This window comes from Lycium barbarum, chromosome 6 (assembly GCF_019175385.1).
Source record: "Lycium barbarum isolate Lr01 chromosome 6, ASM1917538v2, whole genome shotgun sequence".
NCBI classification, from domain to species: domain Eukaryota; kingdom Viridiplantae; phylum Streptophyta; class Magnoliopsida; order Solanales; family Solanaceae; genus Lycium; species Lycium barbarum.
The window spans coordinates 133,693,989-133,720,482 of NC_083342.1; the positions used below are offsets into that span (position 1 = coordinate 133,693,989).

The 26,494-nt window shown below is 33.5% G+C and overlaps 2 protein-coding genes across 4 annotated transcripts; one reads left to right on the forward strand and one right to left on the reverse strand.

The window, feature by feature from the left end:
- Positions 1–6,228: 6,228 nt before the first annotated feature.
- Positions 6,229–10,081, forward strand: LOC132599185 (uncharacterized). 2 transcript variants are annotated; one of them, XM_060312444.1, is made up of 4 exons: positions 6,229–6,436; positions 7,060–8,244; positions 8,472–8,497; positions 8,891–10,081. In XM_060312444.1, the coding sequence occupies exons 2-4, from the start codon at positions 7,128–7,130 to the stop codon at positions 9,617–9,619; spliced, it is 1,872 nt and encodes a 623-aa protein (XP_060168427.1). In that variant the 5' UTR covers positions 6,229–6,436; positions 7,060–7,127; the 3' UTR covers positions 9,620–10,081. The 2 variants fall into 2 exon arrangements, with proteins under 2 accessions (XP_060168427.1, XP_060168426.1); XM_060312443.1 differs by having other exon boundaries at positions 6,230–6,436; positions 7,054–8,244.
- Positions 10,082–10,817: 736 nt separating this feature from the next.
- On the reverse strand, positions 10,818–15,986 carry LOC132599186 (glucose-1-phosphate adenylyltransferase large subunit 1). 2 transcript variants are annotated; one of them, XM_060312446.1, is made up of 15 exons: positions 15,684–15,986; positions 15,150–15,368; positions 14,735–14,857; positions 14,222–14,392; positions 13,914–14,006; positions 13,688–13,771; positions 13,545–13,600; positions 13,279–13,372; positions 12,902–13,087; positions 12,712–12,792; positions 12,328–12,414; positions 12,140–12,244; positions 11,903–12,009; positions 11,711–11,771; positions 10,818–11,336 (listed from the first exon to the last, which is right to left on the reverse strand). In XM_060312446.1, exons 2-15 carry the CDS (start codon positions 15,357–15,359, stop codon positions 11,235–11,237), a joined length of 1,560 nt encoding a protein of 519 aa, XP_060168429.1. In that variant the 5' UTR covers positions 15,360–15,368; positions 15,684–15,986; the 3' UTR covers positions 10,818–11,234. The 2 variants fall into 2 exon arrangements, with proteins under 2 accessions (XP_060168429.1, XP_060168428.1); XM_060312445.1 differs by having other exon boundaries at positions 15,560–15,986.
- Positions 15,987–26,494: the final 10,508 nt, after the last annotated feature.

The window sequence follows — 26,494 nt, forward strand, 5'->3', positions numbered from 1 at the left end:
GAGGAAACTCCAAGGTAACTTATCTAACCTAGTATATTATATATCTTATAGCAATTAAAATATCATTGCTAAATGTTGTTTGTTTAAACTTATGCAGGATACCCATCAAAACTTATATTAGCATGGTCCACTCCAACTATGGTAAAATCATAAACAAGATAAAGGGATTTCTTGGGCATAGACGTGCTTTTGAGATGATCTTTGGAAATTAGGAATCCTTTTTTTCAGGCGTTGCCGGGGTATATGGCGGCTCTACAATATGCGAATCCTGGCACTGTTGTACAGTGACGGCTTTTAGAGGGCAGAATTTTCGACTTCGTCTGTTGGGCATTCAAACCAAGTATTGATGGTTTTGCTCACTGCCGAAATGTGATATCGATAGATGGGACGCATGTATATGGCCGATATGACATCAAGCTCCTACTTGCAGTAGGTATGGATGCTAATGGGTCAATATTCCCTCTTGCTTTCGCAATTGCCGCCAACGAGAGCAACGAGACATGAAGGATATTCTTGACTCATTTGAAGACTCATGTTATTAGGGGTCGTCAAGGCATATGTGTCCTATCGGATCGTCATAAAGGCATATTGCACAATATGCATCTCTGGAAGGGTGGCAGCCTTACCATCAATATTGTTTAAGGCACTTAAGGCTAATTTGCAAACAAAGTTTGGAAATGGCACTGTAAACAAATTGATGTGGGAGGTTGCGATGCATCATCAACAAAGAAAATGGGCTGCAAAAACGGAGTTGCTAAGGGAAGTGAGTGAAGAGGCATATGTTTGGTTGATGAAATTAGAAGTTGAAAAATGGACGCTTTATGCTGATGGAGGAAAAGATGAGACATGCTCACAACGAACAGCTCGAAGTCTTTCAATGGACTCCTCAAATCTGCTCAGGGACTACTTGCCACCGCAATGGTAAGTCTAACTTTCAAACAGGTCGTGGAGCGGTTTGCGGATAGGACAAGGCAGGCCAGAGCCATATTAGCCGAGGACGGAACATGGATGCCAAAGCCTTACAAAAAGATGGAGCACCATAGAAGAAAAGCAGAGGGTCACCGCATGACCGAGTATGATGTCGTTCAACGAGTGTATGAAGTTAGAACGGGTTATTACGACGGTAAGGGAGGAAACAAACATATCGTTACTGAGCGTACAAGATCATACACTCGTGGTAAGTGGCAAACGTACCACATGCCATGTTCTCATGTAGTCAAGTGTTTTGAGAGAATGGCAAAAAATGTAACTGATTATGTGGTCGGGGAATATAAGGTCGTAAATTACCTTAAAGCATATTCCGACCACTTCCACCCCCTTGGTAATCAAGCTTATTGGTCAGCCGTGCCGTTTTCTATGGTTGCGAACAAGGAGCATATCTGTAAATTGGGAAAAAAGAAGCTAACCCGTTATCCCAAATAAATGGATGTTAGAGAAAAGACTTACTCTCGCAAGTGTTCGACATGTAAGCAATTTGGGCATGATAAGCGTTCATGTGGGCAAAACTCCCGTGGTGGCAGCACATCTGGAAGTAGAAGAGTGTCTAGAACTTGTTTTTTTTTTAAGTATATTGTAATTTAATGATGTATTTCGTTGCTAGTGGAATGAAATATTTTTCAATTATTATGAACCTCTAGTAATGGATGAATTATTTTTAAATATATATTTATTTTTGCACATTCAAAAGGTGCGGATTACACAATACAATAACAAAATAAAAAAGACATAAAAGAAAAAAACAACCTAATACAAAGCAGAGTAATTTTTTCTTTTCTATCTTTCTTGAACCAGAAAAGTACTTACATAGCTTTGGGAGTAAAACAAAAGAGATTGATCAAAACCCTATAAAATATGACACTTAAACCTAAATATAACAAGTTTTCAAACTTACTTCGGAGCACTTTACAACCCCGAAAATGACGATCCAAATGTATATGTATACTTGATGTAATGAGTCGATATTATTGTACGCTAAAAAAATATTAAGTTCTATATAAAATATTTATATTCTGACGTTTTGAAACGTGACTAATCTTCGGTCAAAGTACGAAAAAAAAACTTAAAGATAACAAGTTTCCAAATATACTTCGAGACACTTTATAACCCCTAAAACGACGATCAAAACATATATGTATACTTGATGTAATGAGCCGACATTATTTTACGCTAAAAAAAATATTAAGTTCTATATAAAATATTTATATTCCGGTGTTTTGAAACGTGACTAATCTTCGTTCAAAGTACGGAGAAAAGCTTAATTTTGAGTTTGATTTCCAAAGAATAAAGGTTTGGGTCGGGGGGAACAGGATTTCACGCACCGATTCTGTGCGTGAAGCCTAGTTTGATTTTTTTTTAAAGGGTTAGTTTGGTTGCAAAAGTTATTTTTTGGATTAAAAAAGTTCCGGACTCGATAGGACTACCATATTATTTTATGCACCAGTGTTCTAATAGGCATTTTAGGGGCGAGCTCCAGGGCAGGACGTACCAAAAACGTTCTGGGGCGCAAATGAAAGGCGTAGATCGATGGGGCGTGCGCTCTAAAATTTGGGGCGTAAGTCTCGAGCGCATAAGCGTAAGCCCCGGGCGTAAAAGCGTACGCCATGGCGTTAATTTTGATTTTTATTAGTTAAAGGTATTTTTTCTATGTATTATAATTTTAATTATTGGTGTAATGATTTGTACTTTATGTTATCATGTTTTCATGGTGTAATGATTTTTCCTAAAATGTATAAGAGCCCGTTTGGATTGGCTTATAAGTTGCTTATAAGCTGTTTTCAGTTTTTTTGAGTGTTTGGCTGACCAGCTTAAAGTCATTTTGTGCTTAAAATAAGCTCAAAAAAATAATTGGGTCCATTTAACTTAGCTTATCTAAAGCAACTTATAAACTGAAAACAGCTTATAAGCCAAAAAAAAAAAAGTTAGAGCCCGTTTGGATTGACTTATAAGTTGTTTTCAGTTTTTTTGAGTGTTTGGCTGGCCAGCTTAAAGTCATTTTGTGCTTAAAATAAGCTCAAAAAAATAATTGGGCCCATTTGACTTAGCTTATCTAAAGCAACTTATAAGCTGTTTGCAGCTTATAGGTATAAGCCCATCCAAACCGGCTCTTAGACTACCCCAACTTATTTTTTTTTTAATTTATAAGCTGTTTGCAGCTTATAGGCATAAGCCCATCCAAACAGGCTCTTATCTCATAGTTTCAAATTAAGTGTACGGGGTCCATTTGTCTGCACTTTTTAGTTTTTCCATTTCTTTTTCTCCCTCATTTTTAATTTTAACAATTTGCTTATAGTAAATTCTTTATTTAGGTGTAGAAAAAGATTTAAATTAACTAACGATCACAACGAATAGTTTCCAAAAGGATAAGAGATAAAAGTAAATGATTCCTAGGATGTCGATGTAGAATAATCTTTTTGAAATTAAAAGTAAATGAGCCTTTCCTTGGATTCTCTTAGGATACAGGGGTAGTAAGAGCCTATTTGGATGCACTTAATTAACTCATGATTTTTGATTTATTTTTATCATTTTAGCTTAGAAAAAAATATTTTTGAGCATTTTTTTATTTTATTTTTCCAAACATTGCTAAAGTGTCTAAAAGTTATTTTAACTTAAAGACATCTAAAATAAGCTAATGGAAACGGGCTCTAAGCAATACTTCGTCCTGCGACTTACGTAATACCTTTCGGATTATTCATATCCACAAAATGACAACATATTTTCTTGGTAAATCTGATGCCTAAAATTATTAAAATATGGTGTGATAATTAACTAATCATTTTTTTATGTTGGAATCAAAATTAATTATAACACACAAAAGCAACCTTCAAGCACAAAGATACCCCGAGGGAAACAAAAATATCCTCCAGATAATTGTAAGGACATAGAAACGACGCCGTTGATCGCTGTAAGCATGGAGCTAATGTCAAGCTGACTCCTGAGCTCAACGGCTCAGCTCGAGTCGGCCCGCTGTAATACTCCTTTCATCTCAATTTAATCTTTTGATTTTCAAAATTCAAACAATTTTTTTTTTTTACCTTGATTTTTTCGTATATATTTTATATATTCTGAATTTTCAGTTATTGTGACTTCTAGTATATTTTATGTAATTTTCACATATATAAATTTTAATTAAAAAATTTAAATACTTCATGCCCGAATTTATGATTAGACTTGAACTGTTTGATGCTTAAAATTCAAAATGTGACATATGAATTGGGCCAGAGTAATAAAGATGGGTCACTCATTGATGCTTGAACATTGGTTAATTTTTATTTTTTTTCGTTTAAGCACGAAATTCAACTATCCGACTAATAAAGAAACGAAAAACATTCTCTGCCGATTTTTTTTTTTTTTTTGTTTGTTCTAAAGCTTGATTTATCATTCAGAAAGGCTAGTAAGAGTAAAATAAATTATTCATAGTTATTCAGACCATCTCTTATTAAAGGCGAAAGAAGCCTCACTTACCATCAGTCCGTCACCATATTGAGATAACGACACCATGGGACAAACGATAAACTCATACTGTAGTTTGTCTTTTTCCTTTGGCAATTTTAAAACCACGAACCTACTTCTTCTACCAGACATCTTATGTGGTTTCTTGTTATTCCACGTCATCCCAATATTCCCATCTATGTGCCTAACAATGTTTTAAAATGCGAAGCGCGACGCGAGGCAAGGCGAGACGTTTTACGTAACACGAGACGAGGTGTAAGTACATGAATCTACGGGGCGTTTGGCCATAAGAATTTTTTACTTTTTTTCGGAAAACGTTTTCACTTTATTTAGAAATCAATGTTTGGCTATGAAAATTTCAAATATAACTTAAAGTTGTATTTGGAATTTGAAAAACACTAAAAAATCTGTTTTCACTTTTTTCACTTTCAGTACATTCAAACAACCAAATATTCTTTGCAAAAACTATAACCAAACAGAACTCCATCTCCAACTTCAACTTCGAACTTCAAAATTCCAAATAAAGTGAAAAATATTTGGTTTTCATGGCCAAACGCCTACTTAGTCTTTTCCACCCTCAACTAATATTTACATTGATTTTTATTTATATATTTCAAAGAAGGAAAAGAGTAAACAGTAGAAGAGCACTAAAAAAAATGGATAAAGCTGCTTCAGGAACATATTGTTGTGAAATCTATATCCTACGAATTTCAGACATAATCATCTAAAAAGACTATTATTTTTTATGATAATTGCTTTATTCATTTAGAGCCTGTTTGGATAGGCTTATGCCTATAAGCTGCAAACAGCTTATAAGCTAAAAAAAAAATAAGTTGGGGTAGTCTTAGAGCCTGTTTGGATGGGCTTATGCCTATAAACTGCAAACAACTTATAAGCTGTTTTAGATAAGTTAAGTCAAATGGGCCCAATTATTTTTTTGAGTTTATTTTAAGCACAAAATGACTTTAAGCTGGCCAGCCAAACACTCAAAAAAACTGAAAACAGCTTATAAGCAACTTATAAGCCAATCTAAACCTGACTCTAACTTATTTTTTTAGCTTATAAGCTGTTTTCAGTTTATAAGTTGTTTTAGATAAGCTAAGTTAAATGGGCCCAATTATTTTTTTGAGCTTATTTTAAGCACAAAATGACTTTAAGCTGGCCAGCCAAACACTCAAAAAAACTGAAAACAGCTTATAAGCAACTTATAAGCCAATCCAAACGGGCTCGAAATCATGATTTGAAATTATATTTGGACATACAATTTAAATTTCTTAAGTTGTCTTTTTTGTTATAGACATAAAAACTCATAAGTTGTGAAAACTATCAAAATATTCTCAATTCTTATACAATTTTACTAAATGAGCAAGTCATAATTCATAATAAAATTAATACGCTACTAGAAGACCTTTTTAAAAAATACAACATCAATTGATCAAACTTTAATTCAATAAAAAATAAAATTTAACATGAATAGTAATGTAACTACTTTTTAATATAATCTTCCGATACGATAGACATAAATAAAGATTAATAAATAGTTAGTGGGAGTAATTATTAAAAATATCTAGCAATGTGATTTTTTTTATAAAATATAAATTTATGAATTAAATTTTATATTTAATTTTTTTTAAATTATGATTTGAAATGTTAAGTTAGACCTTTTTAAATGATTTGAAGAAATCTTAAATCATATTTTTTTTGAATAACTTGAAATTTCATGATTTGAAACCATAAAATGAAATGTTGTCATCAAATGGCATGTCCAAACGCGTACTTAGACCATATGTTCACAGCTCGATATGAGAATATTTGGCTGGGACCAGTGATATTCTCTGTTTTTTCTTTTTCCGTTTTTCTCTGTTTTTTGCTTCTTCATCTCCTCCTTCACTAGTTTCTGCTCTTATCCTTCACAATAGTACTATGTACGATGAGTTGTGATTCCATGTACCGTGTTCTTGTCTCTTCAATTTCTGTCTTACTGCTGGTAAGTTCATTTTTTAGTTGCAGCCAAAGATGGGATCTTTTTTATGGAATGATTTCTGGGGTGTTCTTGTTTTAGACTTGAATCTTGGTTAATACTTGAATCTTTCTTAATAATTGAATTTTGAAACTGTTTTAGCAGACAATTGTCTTGAAAATTCTTGTGGTTTTTAGCACTATTTATGTTTTCTCTGATTTTTGGGTGTTTAGGTTGGTAACTTAGATGTGTTGTGATCAAAATTGGATCTTTGAAGTGGGGATGATAATTTATTTACTATGTATGCTTCATCAAATTTGATGTCTCTGATTTTCTTTTGATAATTGTCCTTTCATTTGGATTGAGTATTAACTTTATAATCTCATCAGCAACATACTAGCAACAGTGGAAAGCATGATTATTGTTGAAGATATATAATTAAGTAAATAAAATTGTACTCTCTGTATGTTTAAGCTTTTAAATGAGATGGTCTCATACTTAAACATGATCGAAGCAAGCAGAGATCCTAGGTTTACTGCCACCCGTTATAAGAAAGAATTTTCATGGATTAAGCTTTTAGATAATGTCTTCACACAGTTCAACAATTATAATCTGATTTATGGCTGTTTAATTCTCTTTCGCAGGTGAAGGAGACAGCCTTTTGATAAACATCTGAAGGAAACTTAGTACACTAGCAAGATCTAGAGCCAAATGTATCATGTCTGATCGTGTTACACAATCATATTCGGATTATGATGGTAGAACTGGGAAGTCTATACATTCAGTTCAATCTGTATGGATGGCACATTGGACTAGAACAAGCTACAATGCGACAGCAGAAACACACACTCATGCACCTATTGCTCTTGGAAACAAGGAAATTGACCAAGATTCTAAGCCTCTCCGATCATTTGTTGAAATGGAGACAATGTCGTCCAAGCTTTCTAAATCCGTCAAAAGAATAAGAGAATCTGAAACTCAAACGTTTGAAGTCATTAACGAGAGTCTGAGAACACGTTCAAGAACCATCGCAAAAGAAACTCTAGGCAACTGGTCCCTACCATTACACAGTACTAGTGAAAATGTCAAAACTCATTCATATGACATTGGTCGTAATATTGTTGCATCGAGGCCTTTGCTAGATAGTCCAAATCACTTATCATCTCATCTTGTGCCATACCGAGATCCTGGCCAGTACATAACTAAAGAAGGGGAAAAGACGCAGAAACCATTCATAAGTAGATCATTTCTAGCTGCAAAAGAAGAAGTGCCAAGACCGGGAATGTTAGAGCATGCACCCTCCACAAGCAGAAAACTTCTCCCAGGATTTGGTGGAGAAGAGTTCCAGAAAATTCCAGGTTGTTCCTTTATCAGGTTGTTAAAAAATGAATCCAGTCCTTCCCAGGTAACTGAATCAAAAGAGTTACACCATCATTCTTATGACCAGAAAAAGCTACCACATCCTTTGCTTGGTGTAGAGTCGATGAGAATAAGTAATACTATGGACTCTGTAATGGGAATGGCTGGATATCGTCCCCATGTTTCTCAGTCAACTCATAGTATGTTATTCACAAAAGGAACAGATGCTGATCTGTTGGAAGGAAACAAAGTCATCGGTAATTCAAGGATGTGGAGTGAACTTAATGGGAAAGCATCATTAAGTGATCACGATAGCCCATCTAAATCTTTTGGTCATTATAAGGGAGGAATGAAGCTTCATGGAAAAGAAAATTTAGAAAGCAGTAAGCCTTCTAAATTTGTGTTAAAGAATGAATCTTCAGCTGAAACGGATACCATGGACATGAATGTGTTTCACGAGAAGAACCAGCTTTGTGGTATGTCACTTGTCTAATATAAGTGGTTTAAGATTTTTGGTTAGAGTCTATTTTAATCATCGTCTTGCTAAAGTGTTAACTGATCAAAGAATACTATCTTTCTAAGGCTTAGTCAGAGATTTTTAACTAGAAAGAAAGAAAAAAAAAGAGGTTTAATCTGAGATATACTGTTTGAGCGTACTTAATTTTACTCGTATAATGATTCTGTCTTTCATCTAATTTTGCAGGTACGAGTTCCTCTATAGTAAAGAAGGTAATCTTGACATTTATTTGATTCTTCGTAACTTCCTATCTTCTAAACCAGGTTTTCAAGAGGGTATTTGGTTTATCTTGAATTTTGTATACTGCTCTCCTATTTCTCTTCCCACCAGCTAGTTGCCAAGTATAATGTGAGAACTCTGGGAAATTCAAGTAATAATGAGTTGGTCGCTTACACCCGCTCATTGTATGACAATTTAAAACCAAACAGGTTTTTCAGCAAATTGGAGATGTTTTTGCTCGTGTTGTCAACTAAGTCTGAAAGTGGGCAAATCAGACTATATTTGTCCGTGTAATCTAGAATCTTGATTCTAATTGCAAATTTGAGAGTTGAGTCTCTCGAGCAAGAAGCAGTATATCTCAATTTTGACCATTAGGTATCTTGCAGGTGAACAAAATGGACCAAAATTCGTCCCCTCAACTTGCACTTGACTGCTCCAGGAAAGAAGATGGACACAAAAAGTTCGAGTGGGATATTAACTTAGAGCTGCCTGCTCCAACTGATAATATGGAAGCAAGTTCTTCCAGAACTGAAAGTTTGGACTTGGGATCAATACTCGCCCGTGCTGAACAGCCCGGTTCATCAAGAACTGATCTTTCTCCTGAAGGGCTTCTTGGACAAGACCCTAGTAGTAGATGGGTTAAGCGCCTCAAAGTGAGTGCTTCTGGTTCTTTGGCTTTTGGCACTAAAAGCTCCAGTTTACTAGGGGAGAGGGAGGCATCTCATGAGAAATCACACAAGTTCCTTAGCAAACTTACTCAAGCAAAAACCATAGCTAACTCAGAGTTAGCATCTAGTAAACGTCATGGTAAAGAATCGATGGCTCACAATAGCACTTCTTCTTTGAGCGTTGTCAAGAAAGATTTGGAGTCATTGACTTCAAACTCTTGGATTCAAAGGTTGCTTCAAAATAGGGCTACCGCTGCACAAAAGAGGCCCCAACCGGTGGTGATTTGTGAGCCTCAAAGCTCAAAGTTGGAGCTCGATGATTTCCAGAAGAAGCAGCTTCCTAGCCTTGGTGCCATGGCCCTAATGGGCAAGGCAATGAATGGATTTCAGCCGTGTGAATTCCATAGGAAAGGCCCTTTAGTTGTTTGGAACACTAGGAGTTTCTGAAAACTATCAAGCAGGAACAGTTATTAGGCTTCAGAGACAAAAAGACCAGGTGGACAGAGTTTCTTTGGTACCTATTGCTGGTGGGAGGTGGCAGGTAAGAATTAGTCGAGGTGCGCGCAAGCTGGGTGGATACAATGGTTATAAAAAAATCCAGTTATTAGGCTTCAGTTTGATCCGCCAATAGTGCCAACATGCCCAAATATCTTTGACTTGCATGGTACGGAGAACAGATCTCATGGATTGTAATGATCGAGTGACCTGGTGCATGTTGGAGCTTGATGTAAATAGTTGGCGCTAGTAAGTACTTTTGTCTTATATTTTTATTTGGATTCTGTATTTGCCTAGATGGTGCTAGTTTGTATTAAACGTAATGATGAAAGCACCGGCATTAGGCGTGCTTCTCTATTCAGCTCGGACAGGGTTTTTGAGATTAACATATAGGAAGCATAATCTGTTTGAGAAGCTTTTTTTTTTTTTTTCTACATATCCCTCTCTGCTAATTGATTATGACTTTTGTTAAAGATCCGACTTTCTTTTGTTTCCTTTTTCACCTGTTTTTGCAATGATGTACATGATAACATCCAACTCCAGTGTTGCTGAATTTTGGTTGTTCAAGATTGTACTTGCCTTTTTCATGAAAATAATCAATGCCCATTTCTCTTTTTGCATTTCTAACTTGTTGAAAGTAGGATCCGGCTCCTCTCCATTTCCCCAAGTTCTTACTTGGATGGGGGACGCATGTGTATTTTAATATTAATGGTCTAGATTTAATTAATTAAAACATGCTTTAACCATGGTTAAGAGCATATTTCCGTATTCAGTAACCTGTGTTTTCCAACATGTGGAGCATCTGGTGCAAGATCTTTCTTTTTAAAACCAACCTCATAAATTCTTGAATATGATTTTCGCAGACCATAAGGAAAACATTATTGGTAAATGACCCCTGGTAAATTGCATTTTGAAAAACCGGAGTAAATCCTGATTAGATTGCAATGGTCAACATACTTGCGCAATTTAAAAACCAAGTTTTTTTAATTTTTTACGACGGTGGTGTGCTGGCCACTTTGCGCACACTTTTCACATTTTGTTCTTTGAATAAGTATGCTGTATAGCATCCATTAGACTACCCAAAACGATTCAGACAAATCTTCTTTTCTGTTACTCAATGTAGTAGGAGGTAAGCTTTAAAGAGTGAGTAGGCACAAATAGTCCTAAATAGATATATTTGAGTTCCAAATGCTTAGAGAATAGATACATAATAAGAGATAGATCATAAGATATTTTTTTAACATAGCGTCTTTTACAATACTAAAAGTCTAGGCTGACTAATGAGTCATTATTCTTCAGAATGCTACACCTAATACAGTTTATCTTACATATATTTGACTCTTATGACATGAACTAGGCATCTAGAGGTGTAGCTTTTAAGTTTTATTTTAGACGTGTGTCTCGACTATACTTGCTCTTTTTACATGAGCACAACAAGCTTCCTTCAGAAAGTCAGCTGCTGAATGTGCTTGGTTGTGTTGGAATATGGGTCACCTTCATCTTCTTTACGTCGAGATTTTGATTTTCCATGGATCTCCAGTAGATTATCAAGATATGCTTCCCAAATTTATATGACCATTCCATCTCCAATTGTGGCTTTCTCTGCTATAATTGTTAATCCTGATCGTATGTAGAATCCTTCCTCTGGCCGATTTGCTTCTTGAACACCCTAAAGTTCAAAGAAAAGAACATCAATGAGAGTCAATAGAGCCCTTTCCAGATATATCTTTTTCTATCATTATTCCCAAGGATTTTTTGGGCTTTATACCCAAGGATTATTCCCAAGGATTTTCATTATCCCATGCTACAAACAGTCAAATCTGAAATGAACCCTATCATCTACTTTCGTTGCTCGCGAGAAGGAAGTACACTAGTAATGTGTGTTCCATGCTCTACAGTGTTTTGACTTTTTGCACTTGACTGGGTGGACAGTTGATGGGAAGATCACTTCCGGTCTATAACTTACAATTATATTCTACAAGTTGAAAAGTAAGATAAATTAAAGAAGGTCCAGGGAGGATGCAAAAAAATAAAGCAGCTTACATCTTTATTCGTGATCACAACATCCTTTCCTATCTTTGCATTCTTGTCAATGATACAATTCCTGGATGGGGAAAACCATAATCAAATTGTAAGAATTCTCAAGTGTCAATGAGATATAATCGTCGAAAAAGAATTTTCGAGTGTCATGTCAGTCTACTGAAATATTCACTGTTAAATTTAGTGTCCATTTACCTTATTTTTGTATTTTCCCCAATTCCAATTGGTACCTTCCCCTCTGCTAGGAGGGAGGCAATCTCAGGTTCTGTTTGATAATAGTCTGCTCCCAACATTAATGTATCCTGATATGGGAGTAAAATGTGTTTTGAGGAGATAAAATAAGGGGTACATTTTGCATGAACTAAAGAAAATAAATGCACATGTTATGGTTAAATCTTTAAAGGAAGATAAAAATTAGGGGTACACGCAAACCTTCAGTTCAACGCCACAATCTAAGCGCGATCTTTCGCCCACAATGGAGTGTTCAACAGAACATTCGCGCAAGAAACATCCATGAGAGATTATGGCATCCTTAATCTGAAAAAACATAAAAAGAAACCTATTATAATCCAGAAAAGAACAGTTAATGCAGAACAATAGGACACAATTTACAAACTTACCTTGCAGTTGTCTATCTTGGTTGGTGGAAGGAACCTAGGAGATGTGTAAAAAGGTGTTTTTGAATCGTAAAATTCAAACTTTGGAAACTGCAATGGAAAATCAATCAGTTGGATTATGCACTTATGTAAATTCACCTAAGATAAATTTCTGAAAGATGAGCTAGTCAGAATAAGTTGGTATAATTACATATTTGGATCGATCAAAAAAAAAAAAGTCAACAAATGTTTGTATATCAAGTATAAATATGCTATACATAATTAGTGTATATGTTTTGTATATTTTGGGTACCGCCCGTAATTAATTTGGGAACGGGCCAAAAATGAAGAAGCCCTAATAAGTTCATCGCATATGATGAGAAGCATAAAGGAGAATTTGCAACATGCCTCTTCTGTGAGCTCCAAGTTAGCATCATAAAAAGATTTAATTGTCCCAATGTCCTCCCAGTAGTCTCTGAATATGTATGCCTGAAAAGACAGCATAAATTAGTTAAAACTACAGCTAATCTTTTAGTTGAGCAACTAATATACTCAATTCACAAAAATAATTTCAAAAGAAAGATCCAAGATCCTTTACTTGAACATTGTACTCATTGATAGCTGCTGGTATAATTTCAGAGCCAAAATCATTAGCTGTAGGATATCTCCATTTCAAGAGCTTCAACAGTACATCTGTCTTGAATACATAAACACCCATTGAAGCAATATAGGGAGATTTCTTCGCATCTTGTGGAGATAATCCAATGAGAGTAGTATCTACTTGCTGCAGCACGAATAATATATGAGTTGCTAAAAAGTGATTGTATATAGTAAAAGTTGTGGCAGAATTTGCTAAAGGGAAGTGTGCAGATCGGAGATCACATCAGCTGAGTAAGCAATGCAAATCGGTTTTAACTCAGACTAGTAGAAAGAAATCAGCACATATAACAAAAGAAAGAGTTCAACAGAACCTACCATTGCTTTTAGATCAAAACCGTTTGGTTTTTCAGCAAACTGGACAACTCTCCCTCTGCTGTCAATTTTGACCAGTCCATAATCTGATGCTCGGCTGGAAAAATAAAGCTTAATCTCAGCTTAACACAATCACAATGAGGTACCAAGAAACGTTACGTTTTCCCTTCTAAAAAATATCTAGTGAATCAATATGAATATTTAAAGAGAAGCATTCTTTCTCCCTCTTACTAATGATGATATATCAAGTCATAGGAAGTTAAACAAACCTATTCCCAGCTGGCGCACATGAAAGAGTAATATCAGAATTCCGGTCAATATGGTTCTGTTTGAAGATCAGAAACAGTCAGAGAAACTTTCTTCAAGAAAAAACAAAGAACGATGAGTGCATAGATAGTTAAAGTGGACATACCTGCACCAATTCCATATAATCCATCCTATAAAGATGATCTCCAGATAATATAAGGATATTCTCAACATTTTTGTTCTTAGCGTCCTGTAAAAATTGGTTGCCATTGCAATTACAAAAGTACTATATGTCTGTACCATAAAACTAATTCCGAGGAAAAAAAAAAAAAAATTCAGGTGAATAGAAGAGTAGTGGTGGATTAGTGTCCTAAAAAGCTGTAGAGACTAACCTCAAAAACCCATATAAATTGTCTAACAGCATCTGCAGTTCCTTGAAACCATCTTTTCCCTGTTTCCCCAGGTGTCTGAGTTGCAGCTAGTACCTATTTTACGAAGGAATTCCTTTCAGTCAGTAAAATGAAGCAAGAAAGCAGAAAAACAATGAAGAAATCATCCGAATTTGTTACACTGAACAGAGTTTGTGTGAACAAATCACACTTGGAGGACTAGTAAATTTACTCATATAAATTAGCTCAGCTTTAATATCTAGCAAACCTAAAAAACTTCCTTAAAGAATTTCATTAGTATAGTGTCCAACCTCAACAAATCCATCTCCAAAGTTCACCCCATTGCCAAAATATGTTCGAGCAATATGACGATTCAGGGGAGCAGAATTGTACTGTGTCAGCACAAAAATCTTGTTAATACCGCTGTTGATACAGTTGCTCATTGGGATGTCTATTAGCCTGTAGCATCCTCCAACAGGAACCTGATGTCATGTTGCACAAAATTTCAGAATCTTTAGAGTGCACATCAACTTGCAATCTTGTACACCTATTCTCCATCTATTACTAATCGATCTGTTTAAGGTATAAATCAAAAATACTCCTATATCATAAAAAATCTTAGCACATCCTAATGAAAAGGTAAGAACATGAAATACACACGAGTGAGTCATGAAGGCATGAACATTAAAATTCATAGTTAACAACATCTAATTACAATTAACTAACAGCCAGCTCCTAAGTACCCTCAGTCTCCAATAGGAAGTCTCTTAAATTCAACACGAGATAAAATAATGGAAGTTGATGAGCAAAGATAAATATCTTACAGCAGGGGTGGCAGTTCTACTTGTAAGTGGGAATAACTTGGCCCCTCTACCTCCTCCTAGTATGACTGAAGCCACATCCTTGGGATTTGCCCGCCGTCTCTCAAAACGTGGTGCCTCTACAGTCTACATAGATCCAGCAAACACTCACAATCAGAGGCTGATAGAGGTAAATATTGTATTTTCAACATGAAACATTAGTACAGAGCAGGAGGTTTAGCGTCAACTAACTAGAACTTTCAACACCGATAATTTCAAAGTTTAGAAAGTTCAACACTAAAACATCTTAAATACTAGACCTATCAAGTTTAAACGTTGGATCCACCTCCATTCACAATATAGTTCATATCAACTTGTTTCCACCATATCTACAAGACCACTGTGGCATTAGTTGAAGAGAGAGAATTATAATATTTACCAGAATGTCATTTTCTGTAGTGATAACAGAGAAAGCAACCCCGGGTTTGATCTTGTTCTCCTTCTTGTCAAGTTTCAAACTTTTCGACAACTGATCAACCTTGAAATTGTTGTTCAAACTCCCTCTGATTTGTTCCCCTAAAAACTCCTTTTCTCTATTGTTAAACCCCAAATGGGCAGTGGATTTCAAAGCCATACAGCAAGTATCCATTATACACTTCTGTAGAAAATCAAGAAATCAGCAAGCTCAGAGGAGTATGAATATTAATGGATCCAAATCAAGTAGATGTATTCTAATCCCAAGAAAGTGGGAAACTATAGGTAATCTCTAAGCAACCAAGAAAAGTATAAAATATTAAATGTACATAAAGAAAATATCACTAATTAAATAAATGGACAGTGACCCAGTACCTCATAGCATTACCATAAACAATTCAATAACATGAATCTTTATAGGCTTATAATATCCTCCATTATGACCCATTAAGTTCCATAATATGTCTAAAAAGAAAAGGAAGAAAACAAGACTCTGAACCTGGAAAGTGATGATGGTGGATCTTGAAAGAATTAAAGGGTCAAGACAAGAAAGTCAGTGAAACCTCAGATCATAGAAGTAACCAAATCAACCCGAGGAAATGGAAATTCCTAGTACTCAGTGATGTAGAATCAAGAATGTTGAAAAGTAAGAAGAAAGATTGGAAATGGAAGTATTAAGAAGATCAAGAATTGAAAGAGTTGTCGGCCTAGGTAGTAATGGAACAACAACTGAATCACAAGTACCGGAGTGATCAAGTGGCAAGTGTGATCAGCTTTATTGGCTTGTGAGCTCTCACGAGAAACCTTGCAATCTTTCTCTTCTATTTATACTGCTTTCCATATGATAATCCCTGTTTAGAAAAAGAACTTAACTTTTAGACCCCATAATTTTTACATTATTATTGTATTTTAACTTGTTATACTCACATTTAATTAGGGCAGATCTAGGGTATAATATAAGGAAAGTTACATAATCAACCGCTAAAAATATTTACAATCTTTAATTAATATACATATAGAATATGTGCGTGATATATATGTACACTATGTTTTGGATGGACGATTATCTATGTCAATTTTGATTGAACTCATTAATTTTGATCTAAAACTTATGTTTTTTCTTAAGAAATTTATTGAATCAAAATTTTAGTTTAAAACCCAATACATTAAAAAGACTAGAATTTTAAATACATAAATTCAAATTCTAACTTCATATTTGCATGTCATGTATTATTTCTTAAATTACTTAATACTAACTTTTTCGGGATAGTTTATTATGTATGCAGTAATTATAGATGATCCGGTAGTATAAAAGGGGTTTTTTATACTGTAAACAATAATATCAATAATTTCAATGTAATTCCATTAGTGCTTGAAAGGGTATGTTGTGAAGAAAGACAGGTTGTATCAGATATACCTCAATAAAATCTTCAAATGTCCTAAAATTTAAACTCATCTTTAAATAAATCACTGAAAATTAGACTTCAAAAGTAGTGTATGTATGGCTTTTCCAAGATTATTTGGCAGAGATCATAGTACTGTAGGCTCCACGAAGTAGGGGTGGGCGTTCTGTTTTTCGATTCGATTTTATTAAATTTCGGTTTGACTATTTCGGGTTTGGTTTTTTGAAGGTGGAGACCAAACACCGAACCAAACTAGTTCGGTTCGGTTCTTTCGGTTTCGATTTTTTAAAGTTCGGTTCGGTTCGGTTTCGGTTTTTTCAATTCGTTTTTTTTATATAATATTAGAAGCGATTTCATTGACACTAATTCATATTCTCAAAAGCAATAAAACATAAAACTGATAAATTGAAATCAAAATCAAACAAACAGGATACACAAGAACAGAAAATTATAATCATGACATAGGATTACTAGGTGTTATATACATACCATAAGAATAATTAAGAAAACACATAAAAGACATACATTAATCGTAAAGAGACATCCTAGTTACCTTTCTGTGTTAAGGATATTTGATTTTTTCAATTGAAGTGGAAAATTAGGGATACAAATGCAAAAGAGGACTTATTACAATTGAGTTTTTGTTGCTTTAAACTTAATGGACCTGGACTATTTTAATTTTTTTGGGTAATGTATTAAATTTCGGTGTGCGTTCGGTTTTTCGGTTCGGTTTTATCAAACTTCGGTTCGGCTATTTCGGTTTCGGTTTTTTGACGATGGACACCAAACACCGAACCAAACTAGTTCGGTTCGGTTCGGTTTGTTGAAGTTTCGGTTCGGTTCGGTTCGATTAGATTTTTCGATTTTCGGTATTTATGCCCAGCCCTACCACGAAGAACCGGATAATAGAGATCCATTACACTCCAAACACTTGTCTTTACAATTTTTTTTTATTGCTAAATCACCATATGGTTTGCAAAAATTAGTAAAATATGAACATGAAGACTGCACATATGTTTGTCTTTTAGTTAGAAGAATATCAAGTTGATTTCTCACCTATGGCTGTCAGTTTTTTATATTTATATTTCTACAGTACTACGTATTTTATAGTCATGGAGTGATTTTTGTCCGTCAAATTTTTGGTGCGGTCCAAACTAAACATTAGTCAGTTGGAGATTAGCTGACAATCCTAGGCCAAAATCTTCAAATGATTATGATGATAATGCTATATATACTTATACAACTTGTCTATCAGAAAGTATGATTACATTAATGTCGTTTCCCAATTGAAATCTTACCACTATGCACGATCGATGTGTACCCAACGTAGATGGGCCAGATTTAAAGTTTATGAGTCCATAGAATAATTTTTATTTAATATATAATAATAATAATTAAATTTATAATTAAATATTTATGTATATTTAATGATATTTCTTAATAGAAGTACAGAGTTTAAGTAGGAGTTATTGAGTTCACATGAACCCATATAAAACATTCTAAATTTCTAGACCTGCCCCTGCCGACATGTGTTAGCGGTCAATGAAGCAGATGAAATAAATTAAGATCATATCTCAATTAGAAAAAGAACGTTAGTTACTTTCTTTATTTGTCTATGCCTTCGTGGAAAAGTTATTCCTTACCTATGTTGATGGGAAGAATAGTAAGTTGCATTGCAAATTGATTCGAAGACCAACATTTTTAATGGAGAAAAGAAGGAAGAGTATTGGGTATTCGTTGAATTAATTAGGTAGAAACCTTGAAAAAGTATTAAGATAATGCAAGCTATAAAGATGAATTAGGAGAGGTTTGTCAAGGAGGCAGTGAGACATTCCATGTTACAGGTTAGTTGCATAATTGAAGGTTAAATGTAAAACTCTGCTTGTCTTCTTTCCTAATTTGGAAGATTCTAGCCATTGTCTGCATGGTTTTCCATCTTTATATGTCTGTCACTTACTCACTTATACTATTCATAAAAGCTCATAAACTAAATAGACTACTTTTTCCGTTACTGCACCTGATTTCAAAACTCAACACTACTAGTAGAAGCAATTTATTTTCTGAGATGAATTTCATGATGAGTCCTCTACGTAAAGATCAATTGAAGTGTTTAACTTTTTTGTGGTCATTGATACTAGTAATGATGCTGTCGCCACGTAATCAGGGCGGATTTAAAGAGGGCTGAGGGAGCGAACACCCTCGGAAAAAAAATTACAATGTATATATAGGGTAAGTTTTCTGTGTTTATGTGCATATATTAACTTTTGAACACACTGAATAAAAGCAAAAGGTTAAATCAAGCGGTCCAAGGTGTTCAAAATTGTCTCTAGCGTCGTAAGTTTATTCCCATCGACAGTATTATTTTTTATATTTAGCTTTTTTTTTTCTTTTTCGAACTACCTTAATAAAAATTCTGAATCCGCCACTGACGTGATATGGCAGAACCATATGAATCACGAGAAACATATGTTCAATACATTAGTAACTACTATTTGAACGTACCTAAAGAAACAAATCTCAAATCAATGTTTTTCTTATGTACTTTGCGGAACTTCTTGTTCATACGTCAAAAAAAAAAAAAAACCGTCGTCCAATAATCTCAGCATAAAATTTGTATAACTAATATAGCCTCGTTTGTGTAACATAAACTCTTGATTACTAAAATAATATATGAACAGATATACACGTTAATGTCCGATTTCTAGTTATAGAACTCTGCATAAGAACTTACGCATAGCTCTCTTTAGCAATTAGGAGTAATAAAATAACAATAGATAATTGCATTAGTAATACTAGCATATATAACTTCTAAGAGTCCTTTAACTTGTAAGAGAGTTTATGTATTACTTTAGGTGGTAGAATTTTACGGCAAAACGGCCGTACGTAAAGCAATTTAGAAAATCAACTCATCAGTCATAATAATTCATACTCCTATCTTATTACGCACTGTATATAACAATTCTAGCATTATTGTTTAAAATCATTTTTTGCCCTTTATGCAAAATATCTCAGCATATACAACAATATGTAGGGGTGTTAAATGGGCAGGTTGGCTAAATTTGAGCGGGTCAAAATCAGTTGAATTAATAAATTGACAGTTAATGACCCACTTAAAAGTTATTGGGGTTGAGATGAGCCAAAAACAGATCACAACTCACAACCCAACCCATCCAATTATTATTAAATTTTAATTGTTTTATTTATTCTTTTATAAATTTTTAGTACCTAATAGAACTATTGTTTCCCTTTATTACGGCTATATATGACATATCAAATAAAATAAATGTTTCTTGAAAATATTTTAATTAGATTTCTTATTAGTCAGTTTGGACTATATATCAAGAAAATATTTATGAGCTGAGCTAATAAATATGTGGGTTAATAACCCGCCCAAACTTGGACCGGTTATGACATTTATTTAATGGTCAAGAAAAAAAAAATGCAAATATCAAAAGAATTAAACAACGGTTGAACATAATCAATTTATCACGTGTCATCATCTGTGAAGCAGAAGCGTCAACGGCTGAGAATGAATGTGTGCCAAAACTATAAACTGAGCATCATTACCTAACTGGAAGCCTATGAACGGTTCACACAAAGTAAGGCCCATGTTGAGTCCCTATCATTTGGAACCATTGGACAATTTGTTGGTGGACCCCCAGTGCCCCTCCCAGGTGTCAGCCCATTTTATCGTTCACCCATGTTCTATAATTCATCTCCATTTTTTTTTTTTAACACAAAACACCCCTAAAATGCAAAATATTTGTCCGTTTCATGCTTCCCTCAAAACTAATTTCGCTTCTTATTCAATTGGCTGAAAATATTTATCCGAATACCCTCTTGGCCCAAACCCTTCGTCCATGATACCACGATGGTATTACAAAGACATAAGAGTGTCTTATTGAAGGACTGGAGCAGTCTTCCATGATATCATCGCAATATATGTATATAAGATGATGGTATCATAGAGATTCTTTTGAATAAATGAACATGATATCATCTCAGTATATTTATATAGTATATTTATATATCATGTTAGTATTATAATTTTTAGAGCATTTTGAGTAAATAATTTTGGGGTCATAAAAGTTAAAAAAAAATATGAACGGATAATTATTTTATTTTCAGGGGGTAACGACGTTCTTTCCCTCTTTTTTTGAAGTTACTAAGGATTTGGATAAATTGAGTTAGCAGTACCAATGGACTACTCAATTGTACATGCACTACGCCAAAGGGTTAAAACTTTGACGAGTTAAGGCTTGTCTTGCCCTTTTTTGCATTGGACTATCTTGCTAATCATCTATAATTTCACCAAATATTTAGCTCTGAATTCTAATATCCAGTGTGAATCTGGATTAGCTTTTCCCTTTATACTAATGGTTGGTGATCCCTGGAAGTCACATAGAGAAAATTAACAAAAATCCCTCGAATTAATTGTCATATACACTCCACTCTTTCCAAAAATAAAAGGAGAGCAAGATTAAAGTAAAAATTCTGATTAATAATTCCATTTATTGAAAAAGACTCATGTTTTTAGTATTTTCAGAAGTTCATCACATTATTATTGAAAGATACTCTACTTGAACAGAAACTTTTTCTAATGTTTCAAAAAGCGAAAAAGGTTTAACCTGTTGTATCTTTTTGAATCATTAGATCTTGCATCTTTGAAATAAGTCGATTCTTATGTTATTTTGTTTAAATATTCATCAACTTTATTGTAGATACAAAATAGAAGTATAGAACAATTAAATTGAAAGGGAAAGAATTTTAGACCTGTTCAATTTATTGTAAAAATGTCAATACTTCCACTACATTTCTTGTCCTATAAATTCGCATTTCAATTTAACTTTTCACCAAAAATATTAGTATTATAATGGTTGTGTTAGAAAATAAAGAAAAAATATTAGTATTAAAATAGTTGTGTTGGACATTAGCAACAAATTTAGTGGTGCCAAATATTTTCACCAATGAGGAGATGATCACCTAGACCATTATTAGGGACGAATAAATGTTATTCAAAATATGATTATTAATGATTGTGCCAAATCTCATGGGTCCCATAGTTTAGTTGCGGTACGAAATTAATAATGGAAGGGATAGAGAAAATGGTATAGTGCCAACTGGCAACTAGCAAGTGATATAAATGTGTTTGAGAAAAGGATTAAATTTACCTCCGTTATACATTTAGTTCAAAAATATTCTTAACGTTAATAAAATGGATCAAATATGCCCCTCCGCCGTTAAGTTTGTACAAGGTGGATGCCTAATCCGACATGTCACTAACATTTTAGTGACGCGGACACACGTGGCATGCCACGTCATCACCCCAACCCATTTTCCCCTCCCCTCCACTTCTTCCACCACTATCACCTGCACTCCTTCCACCATCAGTGCCGCCATGACCATTGAGGATCGTTAATTTTCTATTTCAATGTTATGACTGTTTGACGAACATTACCTTGTGAAACACACTCGAATCCAAATTAACCTCACTTTCTAAACTCGACATTTAGACCTGTAATTGATATGGGGAAAAATTGGCATATTTCACATTCGAATTACAAGATAGTATATCGATAGTCAAAGTGTGTATTTCATTATGATTACACTCAACTATTGTCTCCTCCCTTTTGATTTTTGTAATAACGAGACAGAAATAGGCTAGGTTCTTTTTTTCCGCCCAGTGGTTTTTGTATAACTAAGACAAGAGATGGGTTAATGAATCTGTAACTATTTATAATTGACTATATGAATGTTCAATATTCATTCTAATTCCAGGTGGACCCATTGAATAAAAATCTCCAGAATTATATTAAACCGTCCGGTGTATCATGTATGTTTACCATCTGAATCGAGACATACAGACCCTTCTCTAGCAATCGAAAGGAGAAGCATTATCTGGAGATTAGATTTTTTCTTACTGTGGTTAAGTGAAGGTGGAAATGGTGGCAGTCATAGCGGCACTGATGGTGGAAAGAGTGGAGGTGATAGTGGTGGAAGAAGCGGAGGGGAGGGGTAAATGGGTTGGGGTGGTGACGTGGCAGGTCACGTGTGTTCCCGTCACTAAAATATTAGTGACATGTCGGACTAGGCATCCACCTTGGACAAACTTAACGGAGGAGAGTCATATTTGATTCATTTTATTAACGTTAAAAATATTTTTGAACCGAAAGTATAACGAAGGATAAATTTAATTTTTTTCTCAAAGTAGAAGGGTAAATTTGATCCTTTTCCCTTTGATTTTTGTTCAACTAAATAAAAGAGGCATAGAGGTCCAAGATACACATTAAAAAAGTAAAATAATATTTTCAATGGTTTCAAATATTACTCGTTTTAGAAAATTGAAATTGTTTTAGAATATTTGATAACAATACATTAGTTTGCTAAATGTACTCTTAATGTTTCTATTAGTGGAGATAAATGGTAATTTAGACATATAATCTTATCTTAAAGACTACAAAGTCGTCGAACAATACCAGCTGCATTTTGTTTGGTAAATAATCACTTGAAATTCAAATCTACCAAAGCAGGGGCCACATATTGGCTTAAAAGCCAGCTTGATTTTCTGTCAAAGGTTGTTGATATGAAGGGCAGAGAAGAAGACCAAATGTGATGCAGCGGATGAAGCTGCTCTTTCTTTAATCAGAACTCTTGAGTTCGAGTCTTGAGTATGAAAAAATTCTTAGTAGGGAGCGCTTCTCCCCGAATAGGCCCTACGCTGTGCGGATCCGAATATAGTCGGGCTTCAATGCGAGCACCAGACACGTAGTAGGAAACCAAAAAAAAAAAAAAAAAAAAAGATGAAATATTATAATTGTGGACAACTTACATAATAACTATCTTTTAAAGACCACCCATCTCACTCATTTATGGGCAACTTACATAAATAATTATCATTTAATGATTGCTTTCAATCAATAACTACCTTTTTGCTATTTACAATTCGTAGCTACGTTAGGCATTTTCACTGTATTTGATGTATTTCAGTGTATTTGAATACATTGTTCAGTTTGTATTTGAATGTATTTCAACAAAATTTCAAATACACTGTGTACATTCAAAGTACATATGAAGCCAAATATATTCAGATACAAGACAAGAAGCAAAAATATATTCAAATACAAGACAAGAAGCCAAATACATATGAGATACAAGACATATGATCCAAATACATATGAGATATATACGACGAAATACACTCAAATACACTCAGATATGAGATACAAAGGAGAAGAAGCCATGAATTCCAGCTAGACGAAATACAATCAGCCAAATACATTAAATTTATATTTACACTAAAAAATTATGAAAATACACTCAAGTACACTCAGATTCTGAAATACAAGAAGGAGAAGAAGTCATGGATTTCGATCGAATAAAAAAAAATACACTAAAAAAATGACTAGTGTATTTAAAAAGGAAGAATACAGTCACCTCAAATTTCTTAATTATCAACACTTATTTAAGACTATGAATGTGCTAGATGATATAATAATTAGAAATCTGCAATAACAAATATGATTTTGGTAGTGAAACATAAGAGGTTGGTCCAGATATTTGCAATAACCAGAAATTTGCAATAGCAAATAAGATTTTTTGTAACCAGAAATTTGTAATAACAAAGACCGTTGTGATGTTCCATAAATAACTTTGATTTCTTTTTTAATCTTTTTTTTATTAAAAAAAAAAGAATTATAGACCTTAGTTTATTATCTATGGTTAACTTAACCGAGATTGGTGTAAACACCCGTGCGGGTAAGCTTTTACCATTCCCTCTTCCTCAAAGGGGCTTTTGTTCCTTTTTCTTTTTGAGGGATGGGGGCTGATGGGTCAAGGGAGGAATTGTAATACGTGAATTTGAAGTTTCATTCTGCTGAAAATTATTTTCACTAATGTATCAGTTGTTTTGATGTAATTGTGTAATCGCGTGTTCTTGTTCAACCAATTGGTTATGTTTATGAATTATTTTGGATGGTTTTGCTAGTTTCTAGAAATTGGAAGTATAAATTTCATGTCTTTTAGAAAAATATATTTAAACAACGAAATATTATTTGCAAAAACTATAACCAAACACAACTCCAACTCCAAAAATTTCAAATAAAATGTTTTTTTTTTTTTTTTTTTTGGTTTCTATGGCCAAACGCCTACTAAGTCTTTTCATGTTTGTTCTTTCTTTTCATTCCATAATTCTGACTATAACTACAATTTTTGCTTTGCAAAATAGCACCCAGAAAATTCAACAATTTTCAACTTCATAATTTTGGACATGCTCGAAAAACTCATATATACTATTGAAAAATGATAAAATACAACTATAATTTGAAGAAGAAACCACTTAAGTTTTTATTATTGCTTCATTGATTAATAGCTTCATTGACATTACGGTAGCAATTGAAGTATATTATTGCAATATAATTTTGCAAACTTGTATGGTGCTATAGTATACTATTGCAGAACTGTATGTTGTTGCAGTATATATTTACAATTTTACATAGATGTATGATGTTAAAGTATCCAGTTAAAGTATATTGTTGGAGTAAACTGTATACTATAGAAATCTGTTGTATACTATTGCAGTATACAGTGTATACTCTTCATACATCATTATTTCTTATTTTATTTTCAGCTCAAAATCTGATCCCAGTCACCACGAACAACTCCAAATATGACCAAATTTCAATATGAACTTTCGAAAGGTACTAGAAATAATATTTTGTAACACCCACTTTGAATCAAACAACAAATTTTCAAGTTGAAATTTCAAATTTAAGAATTTCAAGCTTATCGACCGTGTATATCATTCCCTGCCTTGTTTTTTCGCTTCAAGTCTTCAACATTTTAGAAACTACTACTCTCCTCTTACAAGTGTTTCAAATACAAATTTCAGTTTGAACTTAGTTTGGTGTTTATATTTATTCCACACTGAAATGAGAGTATATGTGGGTTTCATCTTTATTCCTTCGTTATCTTTAGAATAAACGTATAAAGGGGTGGAAATGGGAAAGTTAGTGATAGGTGGAATTAGTTATGAGAATAGCTATTTCGGGTATATATTTTTATAGGGTGAAAATTAGTGTCACCTCTCAAATTTGGTTTAAAAATCAAACTCTCCCATTCAACTATGAACAATAGTCATTCTTCCCTCCTTATCCTATGCAATGTCTATTTTACCCTTCACATTTTCAATCCTTCTTCTATGTAATACCTTTTTATATTATATATTTTTTTTAACTTAGGTAATTATAAATTTTTATTTAAGTTCATATTACAAGTAGAATAATCCTTTTAGAATTTATAACAAAATATAATGTTGCTTTTTTATGATTGATATTTTAATATACATGCATTAAGTGTTATATATATATATATATATATATATATATATATATATATATATATATATATATATATATATATATATATATATATATATATATATATATTATCACTATTCAAAAACAACTACATACACATAAATGCACTATAATCTAAAGTGTTGGGCTATATTATGTTCAAAACACGATTAATATAACATTGTAGTTTATGCTCCGTATCTAAAATTTTATTATATTAATGTTTGCTATGAACACAAAATTGGCAAATTTATTAATATTTTTTAAAAGAGAAGACTTGTTTAAAAGGAAACTATTTTCTTCTCTTTGAGATAAAACAATAGCAATATTTAAGCATCAGTTGATACTTTCAATTTTAATTCGATTAATTTAAAGGTGTAAAATACTTATTATTTTTTATCAAATTTTGATTTGGACAATTCTAATTCAAATTATTAAATTAATTTTACATGTTTAAAACGAAACAAAGTAGAAATTGATTTTTTATTCAAACGAAGAAATACTATTTTTTAATTTTTAGTAAATATTCTCGGTTTAGCTCATTTCACTTGTCA

Excerpts from the sequence above, each read along its gene's own strand:
- LOC132599186 (XM_060312446.1), bottom strand. The coding sequence starts at position 15,359 with ATGGATACTTGCTGTATGGCTTTGAAATCCACTGCCCATTTGGGGTTT. Across the intron at positions 14,007-14,221 it reads TTGGAGATGGATTTGTTGAG|GTACTAGCTGCAACTCAGAC; the intron begins GTTGGACACTAT and ends TTCGTAAAATAG. Across the intron at positions 12,415-12,711 it reads ACTTGGAGCTCACAGAAGAG|TTTCCAAAGTTTGAATTTTA; the intron begins GCATGTTGCAAA and ends TTTCCATTGCAG.
- LOC132599185 (XM_060312444.1), top strand. The coding sequence starts at position 7,128 with ATGTCTGATCGTGTTACACAATCATATTCGGATTATGATGGTAGAACT. Across the intron at positions 8,245-8,471 it reads CGAGAAGAACCAGCTTTGTG|GTACGAGTTCCTCTATAGTA; the intron begins GTATGTCACTTG and ends CTAATTTTGCAG. Across the intron at positions 8,498-8,890 it reads GTTCCTCTATAGTAAAGAAG|GTGAACAAAATGGACCAAAA; the intron begins GTAATCTTGACA and ends GGTATCTTGCAG.